This window comes from Thermobia domestica, chromosome 12 (assembly GCF_964235325.1).
Source record: "Thermobia domestica chromosome 12, izTheDome1.hap1.1, whole genome shotgun sequence".
NCBI classification, from domain to species: domain Eukaryota; kingdom Metazoa; phylum Arthropoda; class Insecta; order Zygentoma; family Lepismatidae; genus Thermobia; species Thermobia domestica.
In genome coordinates this window covers 156,480,834-156,503,639 of record NC_137465.1, presented here as the reverse complement: position 1 = coordinate 156,503,639, position 22,806 = coordinate 156,480,834, and the positions used below count along the sequence as shown (strand labels likewise).

The following is a 22,806-nucleotide window of genomic DNA, read 5'->3' as shown; positions in this document are numbered from 1 at the left end:
GCTGAGAATTTTTCAAAAACTACCCTAACGATTTTGTTTGTATTTCACAAATCCATGTATCATTAGTAAGTATACATGACATAAATCACTTTTCTTAGAAATACCATGAAGTAATAGTTTAATCCTGGGGTTAGGATTTTGTTTTATTTCCTCAGCACTCTATTTCGCACATAAATGCTTCAATATTGCTCTCTTTAAATAAGCTGAATGTTACAGTCTATAAAAGCAATAGAGTCTATAGAATCAAATCACAACTTTCTATCTTTTGTCTATTTTCCATTAAACGTCACACATTACTATATCATTCTACAAACAAGACCAAAACCATACAAATTGACTGAATGTCTTCAAAAATTACAAACGTTACCGGTACACATCACTTCAACCTTTTCTCTAGCTTCTGCAGAACTACTACGTCTCATTACAGTCAAATGTTTTTAAACTTTTCACAATGTTGCCAGATACAAACTCCACATCCTCCCACCTTTTGATTTATGACAAATAAATCAAAACAAAATCAAAGTAAGTATCGTACAGGTATCTTCACCTTTCGACCTTTTCTTGTTGGACAACACGTTCACCCTTTTCTTCAATTTTACCTAAAGTCAAGTTTTTAGACGGACATTCCTCTTCATCTTTCGCTTGCACAACACTTTCTTCCGTTTGAACAAAACTCACTTCCAAGGGGTACAACCGCTGAACAGGTCTTATAATTTCTCCACTCTCAGTCTTAATTCTAGCTACTCTTACAATATCATCCTTCCCAGGGAACACCTTTGTAACTTTCCCTAAAGGCCAGTCTAGTCTTCTCTTATTGTCACTTTCAACAACTACAACGTCTCCTTCTTTCATTTCTCGACAAGTTTTCTTTCCGGTTTGCTTCAGTACTAACTGACTTAAATACTCACTACGAAATCTATCTCTCAATTGTGTTCTTATGTGCTGCAATCTTCTAAATCTTTTTGACTTGTCAACTGTCTCTATATGATCCAGATCAGGTACTTCTATCTCCAAATTATCTTGTAAAAACATAGCTGGAGTAATGGGTGTGAGGTCGTTTGAATCATCTGACAAATAAGTCAACGGACGTGCATTGATAACTGCTTCTATGTCACACAACACTGTACTCAATTCTTCATAACTTAAAGACGGTCTACCCAACGTTCTACGAAGAAGCTTTTTGATCATTTGTATAATTCGCTCCCACCATCCACCCCACCAGGCAGCGGTAGGTGGAATGAACTTCCACTGAATTCTTTCTACTGATAAGTACAAAGAAATTTGTTCCCAGTCGATTAACTTAAAGAGATTATCTGCACCGACAAAATTCGTTCCATTATCAGAATAAATGACCTTCGGCCTTCCGCGCCTGTCAATAAATCTCCTAAAAGCTGACAAAAAACTAGATGTCGATAAAGACAATACCAGTTCTAAATGCACTGTACGATAAACGGCACAAGTAAACAAGACAATCCAACATCTTTTCCCATCTTGAAGGCAGAGAGGCCCAGCTAAATCCACTCCGGTTATTTCGAAATCTATGCATCTTTAACTCTGTTTTCTGGCAAGGAAGCTGGTATAACATTAATATTTTTTGCATCGTACCGTTTACATTTAACACATCCTCGAACAACAGAACTTATAGTTTTTCTCCCACGAAGAATCCAAAACCTTTCACGCAACTTTGTCAATAATACTTGAACTCCAGCATGAGATGATTTCAAATGTTCCCTCAATATCAACATCTTCACAACTTCATGCTCAGGTGGTAATACAATAGGACTTCGAAAATCATCTTCATCGAATCTACGTGCAATTTTAGTCTTTAACCTAATCAAACCTTCACCATCAACAAAAGTACGCAATTGTTTCAAACGATCTGGTTCACTAACAAAACATTCTTTCTGAATAGTTCTCATTATAACCTTCTCAGCTGATTCTATTTCAAATACCAATAGCTCACCCGTTAACCTTTCACTTTCTTTTGAACGACAATTATGGATAAAACGCAAGATCCATGCAACCATACGTATTAATTTTTCATAATTTGAAAAATATTGCATATACCACTTTGGCTCATTTGCAACACTTAATGAAACAACTGTTTTAGTTTTTCATTGTTTACTTCAAGCGCATTTGGTTTCATATCAGTTTTCGGCCAGAATTCTTCCGTCTGCCGTAACCAGTCAGGTCCTTCCCACCATTTACTCTTCAGTAACGCTGCAGCATTGCAGCCTCTTGAGGGTAGGTCATCTGCGTTCAAATTTCCCGGTACATGTCTCCAACACTACATCGGAGAGAGCTCGAATCTCCTTCACTCTATTCATTACAAACACTCCCCAAGGTTCATCATTTTTTATCCAATAAAGCGCCACCAAAGAATCTGTCCAATAAAACACAGGAATGTCTAAATTTAAACCCTCAATCACAGACACAGCAAGTCTAACTCCAATACAACAGGCCATTAATTCTAACCGTGGAATAGTTGACTTTTTTAACGGCGCAACACGTGCTTTGCTGAATAACAACTGGACATTAACTTCTCCATTGCACTCACTTCTAAAAAACACGACAGATGCATATGCATTTTACTAGAATCACCAAAAACATGTAACGTCCAAGAGTTCCTTGTAACATCTTGTGCAAACTGTCTAGGAATCTTTATTTCGGCCAACATCGCCAGTTCTTTATACCATCTGTCGAATTTCCTGGAAATTTCTGAAGAAACTGGTGTGTCCCAAGAGTTGTTATTTTCCCAGCTTTCTTGAAGTAACAATTTTGAAATCAACGTCACTGGTGACAGAAATCCTAGAGGGTCAAATAACCTATGAGCAGTAGATAAAATAACTCGTTTTGACACTGGTCCTTCTACTCTGCCTAAATTCTTTGTATCACACAATAAAGTGCCTGTACATGTGTCCCATAACATACCTAGAACTGGAGTGTAAAAATCGTTTATGCCTATAGAAGAACCACTATATACCCATCCTTGTAAATCGAATTTACCTTCGCTGAGCAGCGACTTTGATTTTTCGATCAAAGCAAACATTTCGTCTTCATTGTCGACAGACGTGACACAATTATCGACATAAAGGGATTGTTTCAATTTAATAGCTATTTCTTCATATTCACGGGGAGCATTTTCTAAATGGTAATTAAGCACTGCCCCCAACAGAAAGGGACTGAAATTCACACCAAAAACAACTCGCATATGTCTAAAAGTTCTAAACTTCCTTTCGTCAAAATTCTCCCACCAAAGAAATCTTAAATAATCACGATCGTTTTTATTTACCGAAATTTGCAGGAAAGCTTTTCTTATGTCCGATATAATCCCTATCTTATTCTCTCTAAACCTATGCATAAGTGACGGAATTTCTTCAATTAAGTTTGGAACCTTTTCTAAACAGTCATTCAACGAATATGCACCCTTTGTTTTCGAAGACTCATCAAAAACTGGCCTGATTGGGGTAGTGGAATTCTATTTTATCACTGCTCTATGTGGTAAATAGTAACTTCGATTGTCCAGCTTCTCCTCCGGTACTTCTTCTATGATTCCTTCTTCCAACCAGTTTCGAAAAACGTTATCATAGTCTTCGTATCTTCCTTCTTGCCACAGCTTCTCAGTCATCTTCACACATCTCTTCTCAGCTATTCCCTTGTTGTCATGTAGTTCCATAGGTTCTTCCTTCCACGGCAGTTTAACTTCGTAACGACCATCTGAATTCACGCACAAAGTTTATTTAAAATGTCTTAAAATTGCTTCATGGTTTTCGTTCTTAGTCTTAACTTCTATTGGGTCAGTGATGCCTAACGTATCTAATTTCCACAAATCCGCAATACGGTCACTGATTGACAATAAAGTGATCACAACATTGGCAGACATACCATAACATCTTTTGGACGGTAACTTATCCATTATCGTCCATCCAAAGATTGTTCTAACAGCAAATAGTCCTGACTCTAACTTTAACATACCTACTGTTAAAAATTCACTAGCCATATCCGCACCGATTAACAGTTCTATTTCTCCCGTACTATCTAAATCAGACAACCAAATTATTCTCTTCTTCATTTCTTTTAACCAAGGTCCACGTTTAAGAGAAGGTAACTCACCGCAAATCACTGGTTTCTCTAAAACTTCCATCCTACACGAATGATTGTCATTAACAACAGCTACAAGCATACTATATTTGTTAAGGGATTGCTTTTGTGTTTTGACACCACCAAACAAACTATGTTCTAAAGTTTCAGTACATATTGGTTGACAACCCAGTACTTCCACTACTCGCTTAGAGACATATGATCTCTGTGAACCACTGTCATAAAGTGCACGCACTACACATTCTTTCCCATTTGTTTTCAATTTTAGCTTAAGTGTTTTTAGGAGAAACTCATCCCTACCATTTTGATTCGTTAGCGTTACGTTATGCTGTTCTGAATTTTGTTTTATTTTGTTTTCTAATTTTTCCGAACACAAAACCAAAAAATGTTTCCCCTTACACACACACACACACACAAAAAAAAACAACATTAAACGTACAGTTCTTGGCAGTGTGTTTTTGAGGTTTCAAACACCGAAAACAACACTTTTTCTGCATTATAAGTTTCTTTTTCTCTTCCAGGTTCATACTTTTGGCCTTTTCACACTTTTGTGGTAAATGATACGCCTCACAAAAAACACACTCTTTGTCTTCTTTTACCTGATTTTGTCCAGAAAACAGATTATTAACAGTAGGCACCCTTTTTTCTTCTTTATTCGTTTTAAGATTCACCATGGAAGTTTGTTTCACTTTAAATCCTGCTTGAGCTAACGCAATGCGTTCTTCTCCCTCCACTTCATTTCTCAGAAACTGTAACAACTGTTTTAGTTTCTCACTATACGTATTTGCGTTACTGTCACTTACACTGACAGTCGCTGTATGCCTTAACCAAATCCTCAAAATTTCATCAGGCAAACAAGATTCTACCAAGGGGAATAACATAGCTGCATATTTTTCACTAGTCATACCTATTGATTCTAGCGCACGTAAATATGACGCAAGTTTATCATATAAGGAATACAATTTTAACTTATTTTTGTCATTCGAAACATTCTGTATAACAAGACCTAACAGTTCACGTATGTAGTACTCTATCAACAATACTTCTCGACCAAAACGATTGCATAAACTTTCTATAGCTTTATCGTAATTATCGGCTGTGGGTGGATAACTGTTCACTACGTCCCATGCTCTGTTACCGGTACTAATTGCTTGTAGCAGGTATTGGAACTTGTCCTCTTTCTCGATTTTATCATCCTTATGAATTCGCTTGAACTGGCTCCAGAAACTTATCCACTCACTTATTTCCCCACTGAAAATTTTCAACTCAATTTTCGGTAATTTAAGTTTCTTTTTACCTGTATGACCACCAGAACTGCTAGAAGGAGCTACTTTTTTCAAAATGTTCTCATGTTTTACACGCGCTTCGTCGAACATTTCCCGGTAACTTTCCACGTTGTTGTACTCTTCCATGCAACGTGCTTCACGTTTTTTTTTGCTTGTATCACTAAGCAACAGTTCAAGTATATTTTCATCATAGGTTGACAATTCGGTTATAAGTCTCTCCAACTTCGTAAAATATAACTTGACACTTTCCACATTTATATTGTCCTTTTCACATTCAGCCACTAAGCTATTATAAGCCTTTGAAAACGATATCTGCACTGGTTTCCTAGCCTTTACTAATTTATCCATGATTCGTCCTTTTTTCCTGCCTCACGCTGGTGTGCCAAAATTTTACAATCTATAAAAGCAATAGAGTCTATAGAATCAAATCACAACTTTCTATCTTTTGTCTATTTTCCATTAAACGTCACACATTACTATATCATTCTACAAACAAGACCAAAACCATACAAATTGACTGAATGTCTTCAAAAATTACAAACGTTACCGGTACACATGACTTCAACCTTTTCTCTAGCTTCTGCAGAACTACTACGTCTCATTACAGCCAACTGTTTTTAAACTTTTCACAATGTTGCCAGATACAAACTCCACACTGCAAGTGATCACTTTTTGTTTGGCGAAGTTTTCTTAGACGCTTTTCAGAAAAAGGATTACTACGCAGTTTTGTTTGCATTTCATTAATAAATATATCCTTCAAAACTTTACCTTACCTTGAGGTTCTTCAGGACAATTTTCCTAGCAGAAGGCCTTATGCAATTTTGTTTAAAGTACTAAAAAGATGCTAGTATTACAGTATTGCAGCTCTCCAGTATTTATATTATGTATGTATCACCATAAGGTTAAATGGTTCGGTTAACATTCTCGCATTATGAGACCGGAAAACACAATTTTGATTCCTGACGGTAAATGTAATCGAAACTGTTTTCAAAGTACATAATGAGAGTTCCTTCATGGCTATATGGTCAGTGAAAGTGCCCTGGAGGCGGGAGACCCCGATTCGATTCCTCTTAAAGGAAAGCTGAACTCCTATTTACGAGCCCTTCTTGTTGGTCTAGTGCCAATGTAGGCAGTCGAGAAGTCTGAGGCGTTAGGCTAAAGATCGTGGTGAATCACAATTCAAGTTCGTGTCGCTTATCATTTGGCTCATATATACAGTAAACAATAAAGTTAAAAAAATCCGGTGCGCAATTGGATAAAAATTTAAGGTTCAGGAAAAAAATTGTACGAAACTAACCGTTGTAACCCCAGCTTTGAAATGGATGCTCCAAAGTAGAATATACACATTACGTTCAATTGTCTTGTAAAGGTTTAAAACGAGTATTTTGCAGCAGGCTTCACCTGGAGGTTACATATATATAGGGCCGGATTTAAGGGGGTGTACCGGAGCACACGCACTCGCCTTCACTGTAAATATACACTATCTAAAATGAGAACCTAGCCGTGAAAAAGCGATATTTTCCGAAACTTTCTGCTGTCATGTGTCCGTTTGAGGCTCAAAAAAAAAAAAAAAAAGCGTAGTTTTGCAGAAGAAATAGCTTAAGTCGATTTTCTGAAGGTTGAAGGAAAAGGATTCATTGAACAAAGTAATATTCCACACCACAGATGCCTAAAGGTATTTAAAAAAATTAAAGATTTAAATCGAATGTACTTTTAATTATTATAGCACCTTCCTTCAAGAAACTCTGGATCCGCCCCTGCTTACCTCTATATCGATATAAGTATGTGTAAGTATACAGGGTGTTTTAAAACAACACCGACAACGTTTCGGAGGTGATTCTTGACACCAAAATCAGACAAAAAGTATAGACCAACCTGGATGTACAAAAGCTTCCTTTCGGAGTTATAGGCTGCCGAAAACATGAAAAATTCAACTATAAAGGTTCATAACTCTAAGACTATGAACCCGGTTTCGTAGCTCCGGACCTACTATAATCGTGTAAAGACGAACATGTGCCCTATCCAAATACCTATGTTTCAGAATCCTAAGGCACTTCCACAACAATTTTTAAAGAGGTAGTTTGTGAGTACTTCAATTTATATGCCCGTAGCCAAACTTCCTCTATAAAAATAGTTGCCTTAGGATTCCGAAACACGGATTTTTGGATAGGGCACATTTTAGTTTCTAGTGAATTCTTGACCCGACTAAGGTAGATTCCATAGTTTAGGAGCTATGGACCTTAAAAGCTTATTTTTTCATGTTTTCGGCAGCGTTTAAGTCTGAAAGGAAGCATTTGTGCATCCAGGTTGGTCTATACTTTTTGTCTTATCTTGCTGTCAGGAATCACTTCCCAAACGTTGTCGGTGTTGTTTTGAAACATCAATAATATATATATATATACAGGGTGGTTCAGTAATGTTGGACAGCCCTGAATAAATCGGAAACCAGAAGAGATATTAGCAAGAGTTTGGTGGATCCAGATACTTGTGGAAGGGGGACGTCTTTTGAGGTACCACACATTTTACCAGGTCAACAGTGTTGCCAGCTCAGTACAAAGTTTTATTTTTTTAAATAGAACATATAGAAGTTTATGCCATCGAAAGAATTAGTACAGAATGTGAATACCAACAAGCGAAACCGCACCTGTCAGTGTTGCCAAATAAGGAAGTTATAAAGCTTCAAAGATTAAGAAATTAAAGTGTCCGTAGAGCAAAAGTAGCAAAAAGGCAAGAAAAATAATACTACGGAATGAAAAGAAGTAACCGAAAGAGTAAACCAAAGAACGCACAGCATCCAGTGAGTAACAGGGTTGCCACAGCAAAGCGGGAAAAAATTGAAAATTTTGCAGTTGCTACAGGAGGAAAAGTGCCCATATGACATAATGCTGGAAACACCATAGAAAGTCTTTGTAAGGTTCATGAATCTTAATAGCGTTTGTTCGAAAGCGATATCTCTAACCGTTTTCGAGATACACCAAAGGTGTGCGGGGTTTGCAACACTGCATAATTGATTTGACGATTAGACCCGTGTAGTTCTTACATTTTGTTGGGCGTATCATTTTCATTACTCGTTCCTGTAGTTTGGAGGGCGAGGGAATTATTATGCAGTGTTGCAAACTCCGCACAACTTTGGTGTATCTCGGAAACGGTTAGAGATATTGCTTTCGAACAAACGCTATTAGGATTCCTGAATCTTACATAGACTTCCTATGGTGTTTCCATCATTATGTCATATGGGCACTTTTCCTCCTATAGCAACTGCAAAATTTTCAGTTTTCCCCCCTTTGCTGTGGCAACCCTGTTACTCACTGGATGCTGTGCGTTCTTTTGTTTACTCTTTCGGTTACTTCTTTTCATTCCGTAGTATTATTTTTCTTGCCTTTTTGCTAGTTTTGCTCTACGGACACTTTAATTTCTTGATCTTTGAAGCTTTATAACTTCCTTATTTGGCAACACTGACAGGTGCGGTTTCGCTTGTTGGTATTCACATTCTGTACTAATTCTTTTGATGGCATAAACTTCTATATGTTCCATTTAAAAAAATACAACTTTGTACTGAGCTGGCAACACTGTTGACCTGGTAAAAATGTGTGGTACCTCAAAAGACGTCCCCCTTCCACAAGTATCTGGATCCACCAAACTCTTGCTAATATCTCTTCTGGTTTCCGATTTATTCAGGGCTGTCCAACATTACTGAACCACCCTGTATATATATATATATATATATATATATATATATATATATATATATATATATATATATATATCACAATCAATTACTACTACAATCACTTTCTATAGCACATCATTGCCAAGTGCAAAGCAAGCTAGTGTACACTTCCGACAAAAGCAGACAAACGTAAGTACCCCAATGTAAAACATATCTTAAGGAAAAGTAGAAAAAAATACGAAAACTATAGTTCAAAGAAAGTGCGGGTTTTGTAGAACTTTGTATCTTTTGACTTTTAAATAATCAGACTAATTAAGAATTCAATGAAATTTAATATTTTTGTATTGCAGAAATATTTCTTATACTGAAAATGGCATAAGTGAAAGTTTGAAAAAAAGTAGAGGTTCAGCTGCGAAATTTCGGAAAAGTTTTTAACAATAAAACAATTGTTGCATTTTTTTTAAAACTTTAATAAATATTTTATTATTTCATATATATGTTTGTGAAATACTACATTTTCTTTTTTCTCGTAAAACAATAACGTGTATTTTTTACATTCTATTATTTTTATTATTCTATTGTTCGCTTGTATCTGTTGTACTAGAGAAGAAACACCTCCTCCAGTTCCCTTCCAGGAGGCAACGTACCAAGAACTGACGAAACGTTGCCACGTTGGACCGCTATGGATATACGTTCTAATAAGAAGGATGCTGAACGAACATCTCCAGAAACGATAGATATGCGTCTGCCTACCTCTCTGATAAAATCAAGGCTTCTAGAACCCCATGCTCCACTGGTCTCGATAGCTATTGGAGCAAATATAAATTTATCGAGGAGATTATTGTATTTCCTTTCGTTTTCTGCCTCTCTACGTGTAGCAACTTCTCCAGCATTCACAACGGTCAATGGCAGGCTTGAATGGGCGAATGTGTCTGAACATGTAAAATTCGATACTAGAGATTTGCCTCTCATCCAAGGTATTAATGTCATGCCATCAGGTCGTTTGCCATCGGGACGACAACAGCCTGACGGTTCCCGAATCAAAGGAATTCCTGCCGTCGTGAGGGCTCGCGAAATGATGTCATTAACAGATGAATGTCTGGTGTTTCTGCCTATGCTCTTCATGCATGAGAGGTCATGCAGGCCGCGTTGGGTAACTTGATCCCCGCAAGCTGGACAGCGATGTGGCTCACAAACAGCTGAACCTAGTCTTAGGGCTACTGCGATTCGAAAGGTTTCATTAGACATGTGAAGACCTAATTGGGGAGAACGTAACGCATTTAACCATGCACCAGCATGGGGAGATGACGCAGCAACAAGTCTAGCTTTATCCTCTGGAACAGCAACGGATTGTAAAAGATGTTTATGGAAATGTACTGCTATTTTTTTATTTTAATATATGAGTTGCATTTTTTATTTTTATATATAATATATGCCTAATTTTGTGAGCTTCTCTAATAGAAGATGTATAGTGATATTGTAAAACATTAAAAGAAAAGGAGTTGGTCAGGAATATCATATTTATTTGGTCAGGTTATATGGTTAACTTATTTGCTTAGTTTAATCAAATATATGGACATTTATGATTTGGTAAGAGAATATGGACTGTCATTTTTTATCACGCCAACTAAATTTTAACTGATTTGATTTTGCTAACAAAAATATTTAACGACAATGATCAAGTGTATCGAACTACCTTTGGGGCATTCAGAAGGGAAACATGGCGTAAACAGTTTGCTTAAGAAGTAGATGTGTGTTGAGCATTAAACATTTCCTGCTACATAATTACCAATGGAATAAAACAAACACGTGGTTTCAACTAGTAAATGGTAACCCCGAGTTTGGGTCGACACAATATTTGCGGTATGAATCTATGATCCCAGTCGTTGTCTACGCAAAAATCTTTCTGTACCAGAAATTCAAGTCAACGTGTCTACGCCGAGAACTTTATTGAAAAGCTACATGGTAGGGGCTACATCAACTAATCGATCTCTTTCGAGTGCGGATATATATATTACTGTTAGGCAGTGGCGTATTTACGATTTTGTTTCGGGGGGAGACTTTAATAATTTTATACCTGGAAATGTGAAAATTCTGCAAGATATTTCATTTACTTTAAAATAGCAAATAAAATTCCAGGGAGGGTGAAGCCCCTCCCTTAAATACGCCACTGCTGTTAGGTGATGCCTATTAGGTATTATGGCTACAAATTTGACATAACAAACAGTAGGCTTGTATATAGATAAAGGGGTCACACATATTAAATGTAAAAGTTCATTGAAAAAGGGAATTATAAGCCCGTCTGGGGAGGAGAGTAAGTGTTGGTTAGGTTAAGTTAGTAGTGTCAATAATATCGAGGGAAGAAACTAGCGAAAATAAGTTCAGTTTAATTTGCGAAGAAACTGTACAAGATGAACTTTGTGATTCACTATAATTCTAAAATTAAGAACAACTTGTAACAGATTCGGTGACTTTAGAGAAAAATATTATGCGGTTGGTACCATCAATGGCATGCATCTCGGAACACAACAACAATTAATTAGTTCAACATCATTGAGACAATCACACAACAACTCGAAGAGCATGGATTAATGGAGCAGTAAATTGAATCTCAAATGATGGATGAATCCTGTGAATGAAACGAATAATTCTTATGATCAGCCATTGAAAGATGAGAGAATTGCAGTAGAAGAGATCGCAGAGACCAATGTCACATTAGCACAAAATGTATGTTGTTCAAGATTGTGAAGGAATACACCTGATAAGAAAATGGATGAACGGGGTGTAGATGCCTCCTCAATACAGCTACAAACATAGAACGTAAGGAAAGGTCACTCAGCTATCATACCAGAATGATGTTCTCTTTTCAGTCAGTGGGGACACGGTGGCTTAATACTATAGCGCTGGTGCGTGTGGTCCCTGTTTTGATAGCGGGCCAAGTAAGTTCTTGGTGAACAATGTTGTGTCCATAGATTTTCTCGGGTATTCCCGTTTTCTCCTACACCCTCATTCCATCAATTCTTACATTATCATTCATTTGTATAAGTCACCTGTCTCTCTTAGCCTAAAGGGCATATTTGACGGACGTTAAACTGAAAGATTTCATTTGCCCTCTCTGTCGGTAAAAGAAAGTCTTGTATTGAGTGACCAGTTGGGTGATGTAACACATCTCGTGCTACTCATAAACAAATACTGTATCGGTGTAAAAAGAAATTCACTGCATTATACAAGTAAGAAAAAAACATATATTCTGATTGCGTTATTACAAAAGTCCGGTGCCTCAGAAAGAAATAGAAAGAGATGTTTACTGCATCGTGCTTGTGGTAATAGAAAAACGTTGAAGAGCAAGAAAGCTAGGTCCAGTTTAAATGTACTATAACATATACATATATCAACTAACCATGGAACTTTTATCACAAGCTCTTTGATCATATTGTGTGAGTGTTCTCTGAGTGGAAATCCCAAGGATCCTATACCACACACTTTGATACCAATAACTTTGAACATGGTCATTTATGTTTTGTTTTCCTGTCTCTCTACATTTATATGTGTGGGAGTCAAGCTGACTACCTACGTGTTTCGTACCGAGTAGCTGATTCAACTCAAAGGCAAAACAGTATGTTTTGTTTCTTTATGAACGATTAAACTGTGGTCTAATATTAGAACAGAATTGTCTTTTCTTCTAATGTGTTTGATAAAAAATAGCCTATTTCTGTATTTGTTTTATTTATGCTTATGAATAGCACAATATAAACATTTCTAATGCTTTATAACTTGTTGTATAGCGTAGTGTATTGATTTTGATATACACGAGGAATGTTCGTAAACTGTTAAATTCAAGTACAATTACTATAGAAATTTTTCTTCTCGTAACTAGATAGAAACGGTCAAAGGCTCTTTTGAAATATTACAGGATGTTACTGCTTACTTAATACAGGGTCATTCAAAAAAGTAGCAGGTTAAAAGTATTTATTTCTAATGACTACCGATAGATAAAGACACATCCTATACATCACTGGGTAAAGGAAAATTAAAGTTTTATTTTATACATCGAATATGAGTACCGTGGTTCAATTTTTTATTTTATGAATTCAACATGAGCACTATTTTCCTGTAACAAACCTCGAATCAAGAGTTTGTTTTTTGCCTCGCACGAATTAACTGATCCCTGGTTATTGAACTCATTGCTATAACAATTTGATCTCATAGATCTTGAAGAGTATCAGGCAGATGCGTTATTTAGGGAATGCAGGGAGGGGCAATTGCCCCCTTGACTTGGAGATTTATATAAATTTTATCAATAAAATAGTAGTAAATCAGTGCAGAACGCAAAATTTTACTTATATCAAGGGGTCTGCCGCCCCCCTCCAAGCAACATCTGAAATGACGCTTCTGTTATCATTCATAGGCATTGATGAACTTAAAACGAAATGCACACTGAATTGTAACAATGGATTCACTCTTTGCATAGCATAACACAGAAAACAACTTCTTCTTGAGTGTCGCTATTTTCTCGTAAACGAACCACAGTGCCGCTGTAGGCGTTGAATGGAACTAGTAGGTAGAGATTTAAAACTTTGAACTTTTCTCTATCAAGACTTGCATTTTATGTAGCTTTACCTATTGTCATTTATCAGAAATAAATATTTTAAATCTACTCCTTTCTGAATATCTCAGTATTTCAAATTCATTGTTCGTACTCCAACTATGAGGCGAGATACATAGGTCACAAAGTAAAACTGTATGTTACGTTGTATTCCACTTACCAGCAAAGCAAGGTATTTCAGCGGGTTTAGGTACAAAACCTCGCGACCAGAACCTCGCGGCGACAACCTCGCGGACCAAAATCTCGCCTTGCCAAAACCTCGCCTCCCAAAACTTCGCGGCCCCAAATCTCGCGGGCCGAAACCTTGCCTGGCCAAAACCTCTTCACCCATAACCTCGCGGGACAAAATCTCGCCTGATCAAAACCCCGCCTGGCCAAAACCTCGCCGCCTAAAACGTCGCGGGCCAAAATCTCGCCTCTCCAAAACCTCGCGGGCCAAAATCTCGCCGGGCCAAGACCTCGCCTTGCCAAAATCTCGTCTTCCAAACCTCGCGCCCCAAAATATCGCCATACCCAAAATCTCGCCTGACCAAAACCTCGTTGTAATGATCTCGCGACACAGAATCTCGCCTGGTCGAAATTAAGCGAGACGTAGTGTCGCCTGGAAAGAAATGTCTTCAGGATAAAACCTCTTCACGACGATTTCTTCAATGTAGAATGTTCTATATATTACTATATGTATATATTTAGTAATAACACATAATTACATTAGAATAATGACAAGAAAAATTCTAATGCACGCTTTGGAAATCAATCAATCAATCTATCTATCTATCTATCTATCTATCTATCTATCTATCTATCTATCTATCTATCTATCTATCTATCTATCTATCTATCTATCTATCTATCTATATAAAATATATATATAAATTAAATGACTATGTTTGTTACATTATACCTCTTGAGCCATCCTACCGATCTCAATCAAATTTTTAACATAGATGAGGTTCGAGCCTAGGATGTCTTTGATAATTTCACTTTGTCGGCACAACAAAAGGGAGGAAGAGGATATATATATATATATATAGCCGTAGCTAGAGATTTATTACTATTACTATTACTATTACTATTATTATTATTGTTATTATTATTATTATTATTATTATTATTATTATTATTATTATTATTATTATTATTATTATTATTTATAATGTGGAATTGCATATTAAGAAACTCATTGGGTAAACTTTAAAGAAAAGTTTCATTCGCGGCGAGGTTTTGGCCACGCGATGTTTTGGGTGTCGAAGTTTTGGCCCGGAGATTTTGGGCGGCGAGGTTTTGGCAACGCGAGGTTTCGACCCGGCGAGATTTTGTCCTGCGAGGTTTTGGGCGGCGAGGTTTTGGCCACGCGAGGTTTTGGCCCGGCGAGATTTTGGGCCGCGAGGTTTTGGGTGGCGAGGTTTTGGCCACGCGAGATTTTGGGCGGCGAGGTTTTGGCCACGCGAGGTTTTGGTCGGCGAGATTTTGGGCGGCGATGTTTCGGCCGCGAGATTTTGTCCGTATCCCATTTCAGCGAACTTTATGAAGTAAATAAACAGGAAATTCCCGTTGAGACTCAGATTCCTGTGCGTTAAGAAACAGTGAATGTGTATCTACGAACTAGGTTACTGTTCTAGGTTATACTTAGACAATAGTAACACCTGATATTAACCTAAAAATGCGATTGTCCCAAGTTTTTTTCTTTGTGGCTGAGCTAATGTCCGAACATATTAGGCGCAGCACAAAAAGTGGAGTATCTCCTAGAAGAAATGAAATTAAGATATAACTAGTTTCATTAATATTGTAAAGGTGTAATTGTGTAATAATTTCAAACGAAATATTTACAAAAAGAATTTCAAACAAAAATTTTGAAACAAAATTTTGAAACAAGAAGTTGTCAAACAAAAATTTTCAAACAAAATTTTGAAACAAAAAAAATCAAACAAAAATTTGAAAAAAAAAAATTTTCAAACAAAAAAGTTTCTAACGAAAAAATTTTCAAACGAAAAATTTCAAATAAAATAATTTTAAGTTTCACGGTTGACCGTCAAACATTATCTGGCTTTTACCTATTCGATTAACAAATAAACGGTTTCGATCATATTTACCAGTCAGTGCAAATGTTGAACGAAAGTGTTCAGACTAAGATTTTTAAACAGCAATCGATAAATGTTAAACTAAACTTAAAACTGAATGCAGCAAAGATTTGAAAATCATCAGCCAATCAGATTGCACGAAAGATAGTTTTCAACCAATCAGATTGCATGAAAGATAGTGATAAACCAATCAAATTGCATCAACAATAACTTTGCTAGTGATTAAGGAATCTAATTTCGTCACCTTGTGATTAAATTTCAAAGTGTTGTAACATGTATTGCCTTTCGTCTATGAGTCATAAGATTCAATAAGGTTACCTATCAGATTTCTGAAAACTCAAGGTAAAAGCAACCACCACCAATGATCTTAGACTATGAGCTATGGCTAAAGTTCAAAGTATTGTTTCAAATTTTCGCGCCTCATACTAAAATTTTGTTATCACTATTCCTAAATTTAAAAAATTATCCTGCGAACCTCTCTCGATATACCTAAGTCTTAGAATTAATAATATAATTACATGTTATAGTTAGGTCTCAATTAGGTCAATTGTTTACCTTAGCAGAACTAACTGTTGTCTAGAAACGTGTTATTTGATAACTTGCACGAATTTTGGAAAGGAAATGAATCCCTATACACTATTCAATCACATGGTACATCGTGTTGCTTACGTTTATATTTGACCCATAGGAGGGAATAATCAAAATCAATGACGTAATTTCATTTTGACAATTCTCAAATTATCCTACAAAGTTTAAATGTACCAATGTCCTGGACTCCTAATCTCATCATAGGTCAATAACAGATCACGTGACCATACTCATATTTGACAATGATTTACCCAAAGAATGAGATACCACCCAATTCTAAGAACAATTATTAATTTAACAATAAGAAATGTGCCCCTCCCAAAATTTAAGATTCGTACACAAATACACCTGTGTCTTATGAAAAAGTAATAAATCTTGTACTCATTCAATAATAAAGCCGTATCAAAAAAGATAAATGGGTCAATGACCTTTAAAATTTGAATATTTGGCCATAAGAGGGACACCAACATTTACAATTGGTCCTAGAAAACGTTTAGCGAATTTTGGTATTTGATAATTCACAAATTTGAAAGGGAACATAAACATATAAAGGTAACAAACCTCTGTACATACCCATATAACGTGCTAAATCCTTATGAAGGGGAGGTCAATAACCTCCTAAATTTGATTTTTGGTAGTTCTTTACTCATAAAAAGGGTACAAGGTGGACCATCCAAATTTATAGTGGTACATATTGAGGTCCTATACTATGATACCAAATGCTTATATTGAACAATTTCTAAGATTGATGGGTTGAGCCAAGTACCTTCCAAAAATTTAAAGGGGCGCATGAATGTACCCATGTCTTATGATAGGAAATGGACCCCTATACATGACCATATAACCATATAACGTAATAGGACCAAATCAAAGGGGATAAATTGGGCCAAAAACAAAACACATAGTCGTAATAATTTTCAAATATTTTGCACCCCTAAAAGTAAACGAGGTGGACAATCCAAATTTATCATGAATTTATCATGAAAGTCCTGTGCTATAATACCGGGTACTTAAATTGGTAAATTTCTAAAATTGAAGTGGTGGGTCAATGTACCCCTCCCAAAATTTAAAAGGGGTGCACAAATGTACCCATGTCTTGTGACAGGAAATGGACCCCTATCCATGACCATATAACCATATAAGGTAATAAGACCTAATTAAAGGTGATCAATTGGGCCAAAACAAAACACCTGGTACAACTTATTGCTTACGTTGGGCAATTTTGTACCCCTAAAAGGGAACGAGGTGGACCATCCAATTTTTTTGTGATCTATATTAGAGTCCTGTACTATGATATCAAATGTTTAAATTGGGCAATTTCCAAAAGTGAAGGGGTGGGCGAATGAAACCCTCCCAAAAATTTAAAGGAGTGCATCAATATACCCATGTCTTATGAAAGGAAATGAACACCTGTATACGTTTATATCACCATATAGGGTAATTAAACCTCATCAAAGGGGGATAATTAGGTAAAAAACCCCGAAATTTAACTTTTTGGCAATTTTGTACCCATGAAAGGGAACGAGGTGAACCACCCAAATTTATAGTGATCTATATTAGGGTCCTATACCATTATACCAAATGTTTAAATTGGGCAATTTCTAAATTTTAAGGGTTGGGCCAAGGTACTCTTCCCAAAAATTTAAAGGAGTGCATCAATATATCCATGTTTTATGAAAGAAAATGAACATCTGTATACGACTATATCACCATATAGGGTAATAATACCTCGTGAAATTAGGTCAAAAACCCCCTAAATTTGATTTTTTGGCAATTTTTTTTACCCATAAAATGGAACGACGTAGACCCCCCAATACTACTAGACTTACATACTATGTTCCTAGGCTACTACACCAAATTTTTAAATTTGGTAATTTCCAAAATTTAAGAGGGGTGGTCCTAAGTACCCTCGCGAAAATTTAGGGGGTGGGCCAGGTACCCCTACCAGGGAGTGGTCCTAAGTATCCCTAGGACATTGACTTGGGCGCCCGGAAGCCCGGGTAGAAAAATTTTGGTGGGGCGCCGGCGCCACTGGGAGGGGGGAGCCCAAAGTTAGGCCAAGTCATGCGAATATTACTGTAATTCTATCAGGTAGTACAGAGGTTCATAATAAAGCTTAGAGAAAAGTTTCTGTAGTTTCTATAGTTTCTGTAGAAGAGAATACAAATATTATTCTTCCAAATACTGTGCTTTCAAACACTCTGGAAACGACTGTCTGAACTACGTGTTGTAGAGTTCCTGTTGTCCAGGTTACCGGAATATTAGTAAAAACAAAGCGCTTGTTTAATTCTATCTCGTGTAGCAGCAAAAAATACGAAAAAAAGTTAAACTATTCATAGTATCCAACCCGGATTTGCTGTTTGGTTCTGTAGTACAACTAATTACTTCAACAACAAGTACTTGAACAATACGAACATTACGACTCAAGTCTGTGCCAATTTAATTTAGGTGAGTTGAAGTCTGGATTTATGACCGTGTTGTTCTGAAATTAGACGTTTTTATTATTTTACTTAATCTCCAATTATAGTATCCTATCCTTGAAGTTGATGGTCAGTAAACCATCATGTTTTCACTATTTTCGTTTATCTTGAAATTATATGTGACAAAATCTTCGTCCAACATGCTTGCCTCTCCTTCGGAAAATAAATTGCAGAGCATGTTGAACACATAATATTTGTTCATTTATAAATACCATACTTTATCCACCCATAACCCGCTTAATCTTGGTAATAACATCGTAATTATAAACCATATTCATACAAAATCTCACTGTGTTCCCCACTAGAAACTATATTTATTAACACAGGCCTCTACAAGAGCACTCATCTCATTGTAACACTAGCCTGGTGAAGAAAATGTAAACAAAAACATAGCTTATAACAACACGCACATAATATGGCGAACGCTCTCACTGATTGATTTTATACTTCATTTTCTGCTTTTCTAAGCTTATAAAAGCTGTTACAGGAAAATGAAGTAAGTGTTGTAAAGAAAATTTAAGCAAAGTGCCAGATGAAAGATAGGGAGTGAAATGGACGTAAAGTATAAGATAATAACCGACTGCCTGTATTCACCATTTTTATTTTACATTAAATGAAGTGCTTAGTAATGTTTCAAATGTTATCTCATACTTCTTTCTCTTAAAAAACCTACTTTCTCATAAATGAATAAATAATTCAGAATGAGTATTTTGATGTAGAGAGAAATATTAAAATTTTCCTTGAGTTTTTCATAAACTAATATTTTTCCTATTTTAATTTCAAAACAATTTCGAGTGGTAAGCCATACATAAAAGAATATGATCCTGAAAATATTGTCAGAATATCTGTTTCTTATTTTTACATAATTAATATGTAACATAAGATGTAACATAATTAGTATGTTATGTACAATTTCGACACCTACCACAATCGATACAGATGATTCAAAAGGAGTCATCATTTAGTCAGACATTGCACTTCATATGCATCGAAGCAATTGATCAAAAGGAAAGAAGCAGGAGTGAATGGCAGTCATTGTTTGTTTTATTGTAATATTCACCTAAGTTAATGGTTTGAAAATTCTTCGAATTGTGGTATACGTAATATTTTTTTCTGTAAGGTAACAAACCACAGGCAATCATGTATACCTTCTGCATACAATACTGTAAATAATTAGATAGGCTAGCATTTGGTTCGGTTGTCTTCACCGAAGAGTAATCGCCTCATAATGCATCTTGAATATTACTAAATTAATAGATACTCTTGTCTCTGTAATACTGCACGAATTTGCACGTTTTATTACGTTTAATTCCACGGTTTTATTTTTGAATAGTATGCATTTAATTACACAATCCACAGGACAATATGTAAAACTGTTGTGGGTTTTGAACAGAGGTAACCGAGGTAAAAATACTTTTGAGCAGTTTAAGTTAGGATTTTAATCAATATTATTTAGTAACAAGAAATTTTCAAACCATAGTGGATTCGTAGATACTTACATAAGAAACACTCAAAAGTAAAAGATTTTACGTTAGAGTGAGTCTTTTTCCGCTTCAAAAATTTTGAACTTCTTTGTTCCTTTTCCTGAACTCATTCATTCACGCCATAAAATTTGATATTTACGTTTAATATTTTAATTCTTATGTTTATTTAAAAATGAATTACAATGGTCTTCAAATGCCCCAAAGTTGATAATGGAGTAGTGTAGAAATAATTAAAGGATACGCAGGATTATAATGAAACTGTGTTCAGGGAAACTACACACAAAATGAGCGAAGACAAGTTTTTTGATGTTCTACGAAAAGAATGGTTCTTGAGGGGAAAAGCCCACCAAAGTCTTAATGTTGAGGCCAAGAGTTCAGGAAGAAGTAGACCAAAGTGAATAAAATTGCTTACAAATATAGTAGACGTAAAGCAAGATAATATGTGTTTCCTACTTTTCCTACCAGAAAAGGCTGGTTGACGCAACGAACCCTTGAAATTCATGACCGCAAAGTGTGAAAAAGTAGTTTACACGTACCTAAAATATATACAAGATTGCAACTTAACTATGTAGAGATAGTACATATAAAATAAACGAATACAAATTTTTCATTTTCTACGGGAAAACGTTTGAAGTTCTTGAGGGCAAAAGCTTCTGCCCAGAAATATTAAAATGACAAAGAAGTAGATTGCCGGAAGAAAAGACTGAAGCAAATGAAACTGCTTACAGATTGAGGTGACATAAAACAAGGAAATATGGTTTTCTTGTTTTCCCTGACAAAAGAGTTGAGTGGGGTAGGATATGTTTAACTTGGTAATGAAGATAGTTGAGACGTATTAAAGTACATGGAAGATTGTAACGAAATTGCGTAGAGAGATATAACACATGAAACAAAAAAATGTATTTTTTAATCTTGTATAAAAAAAATGGTTCTTTGAGGCATGGTGTAGAAAGGAGAAGAGAGAAGGAAGAAGGAAAATTAAATGTGTTTAGAGAGTCGAGAGGGAAAATAGGTAAATACGTGGTTTGCAGTGAAGCTTATATAACTAAATCCAGACTGTTTTAATAAATGCACTCTATGAGATAATTACGTGTCATTACAAATTTCCTGCTTCCTCTATGTACTCTTACTCTTGAAGTTCTAGGGAATACAATGAAAACAAGATAAAACTTCTTGAAGTCAGTTGAGGTGGCACATATACAGTTGCATTGGTAGCATGGGGCAAGCGTTCCTACGGCTTATAAGATTCGTTGTAAAGTATGGTGAGCACACCCACAAACACTATAAAAACAGGTACAAAAGCATTAAATTGGTAGAGCCTCCATCTCAGTGGTAGAGCCTCCACCTTCGGTGTTTGGGTCCTTGGTTCGATCCTAGCTTTCGCCGTGTGGACTTTGTGATGGACAAACACCGTATTCGTGGGTTTTCTCGGGGTTTTCCCGTTTCCTCCCACTTTCTTCATTCCACCATTTCATTCATTTCTCATCATCACCGTCTCCTTTAGCCTAACCGGCATAGCCGTCGGACGCAAAATTAATTTCATTTCATTTTCATTTTTTAAAACACGGACATATCTTGAGAATTTGAAAGAATTATTCTTTCGTTAACGCTACTTTGGTTGAAATTAAAAACTTTCTACAATACCTCCGTAGCCCATTGTGAATAATACTATTTCTTGATACAAAAATATGAACTTTTTAAAGTTTATTAATATCCGTACATTTGAATCCAAATTTTAAATTGTTTGCAGCATCTCAGATTCTCCAATGAAACTATTTAGCAGGGTCTATTTATAATACAGGGTGCGGCACGTAAAACCGGCCCGTAAAGTGCACATATAAAATGAAATGTAATGTATTGAATATGATTAACTACAACACATAAATGAAATGTAATGTATTGAATTACTCACCTTCACAGCAGCCTTCACAGCAGGTGCTGAAAGTGTCCTCCGCCCACTTCAACACACATGTGAGCACGATTGAGGAGATTCATATATACCCTTGTCAGTTCTTGTGTTGTAATGCTATTGGTGACATCCTGGATCCTGGTCTTGAGTTCTTCAATTGTGTGTGGATTTATTTCGTATACTCTTCCCTTTAACAGTCCCCATAAGTAAAAATCACACGTGGACAAGTCTGGTGACCGAGGAGGCCACAAGCCTTTGCTAATTGTCCTCTCTGGTGTAAACATCTCATGCACAAGGGACAATGATGCAGACTTCAGTCCCTTTAAAACACGCCTGCAAATTCTCTCACTCGCATGAACCTGTTGACTCAATCTCCTGGTTGACTTTCGAGGACTTCTTGTCATTACCTCCTCCACCTGCATCTTTAATTCAGGTGTGCAGACAGATGGTCGTCTGTTCCTGGGAGCATTTTGAACCGATCCTGTACGCCGCCATTTTTCAATCAATTCCTGAATGGTGGTTTTTGCTGGCACAGAACGTCCTGGAAATTTCTCCCGAAACAAATTCTTTGTTTTCACAAAAGATCCAGTGAGAATGAACCCTT

General features: G+C 36.2%; 2 protein-coding genes across 2 annotated transcripts; both read right to left on the bottom strand.

The window, feature by feature from the left end:
• Positions 1-543: 543 nt before the first annotated feature.
• Positions 544-1,188, bottom strand: LOC145666149 (uncharacterized). Its single transcript, XM_081733230.1, has one exon. It carries the CDS (start codon positions 1,186-1,188, stop codon positions 544-546), a length of 645 nt encoding a protein of 214 aa, XP_081589356.1.
• A 350-nt stretch (positions 1,189-1,538) lies between these two features.
• On the bottom strand, positions 1,539-2,027 carry LOC145666148 (uncharacterized). The gene has a single exon (XM_081733229.1). It carries the CDS (start codon positions 2,025-2,027, stop codon positions 1,539-1,541), a length of 489 nt encoding a protein of 162 aa, XP_081589355.1.
• Between the last annotated feature and the right edge of the window lie 20,779 nt (positions 2,028-22,806).

Coding starts and splice junctions, on each gene's coding strand:
- LOC145666149 (XM_081733230.1), bottom strand. CDS start 1,188: ATGATCAAAAAGCTTCTTCGTAGAACGTTGGGTAGACCGTCTTTAAGT.
- LOC145666148 (XM_081733229.1), bottom strand. CDS start 2,027: ATGGTTGCATGGATCTTGCGTTTTATCCATAATTGTCGTTCAAAAGAA.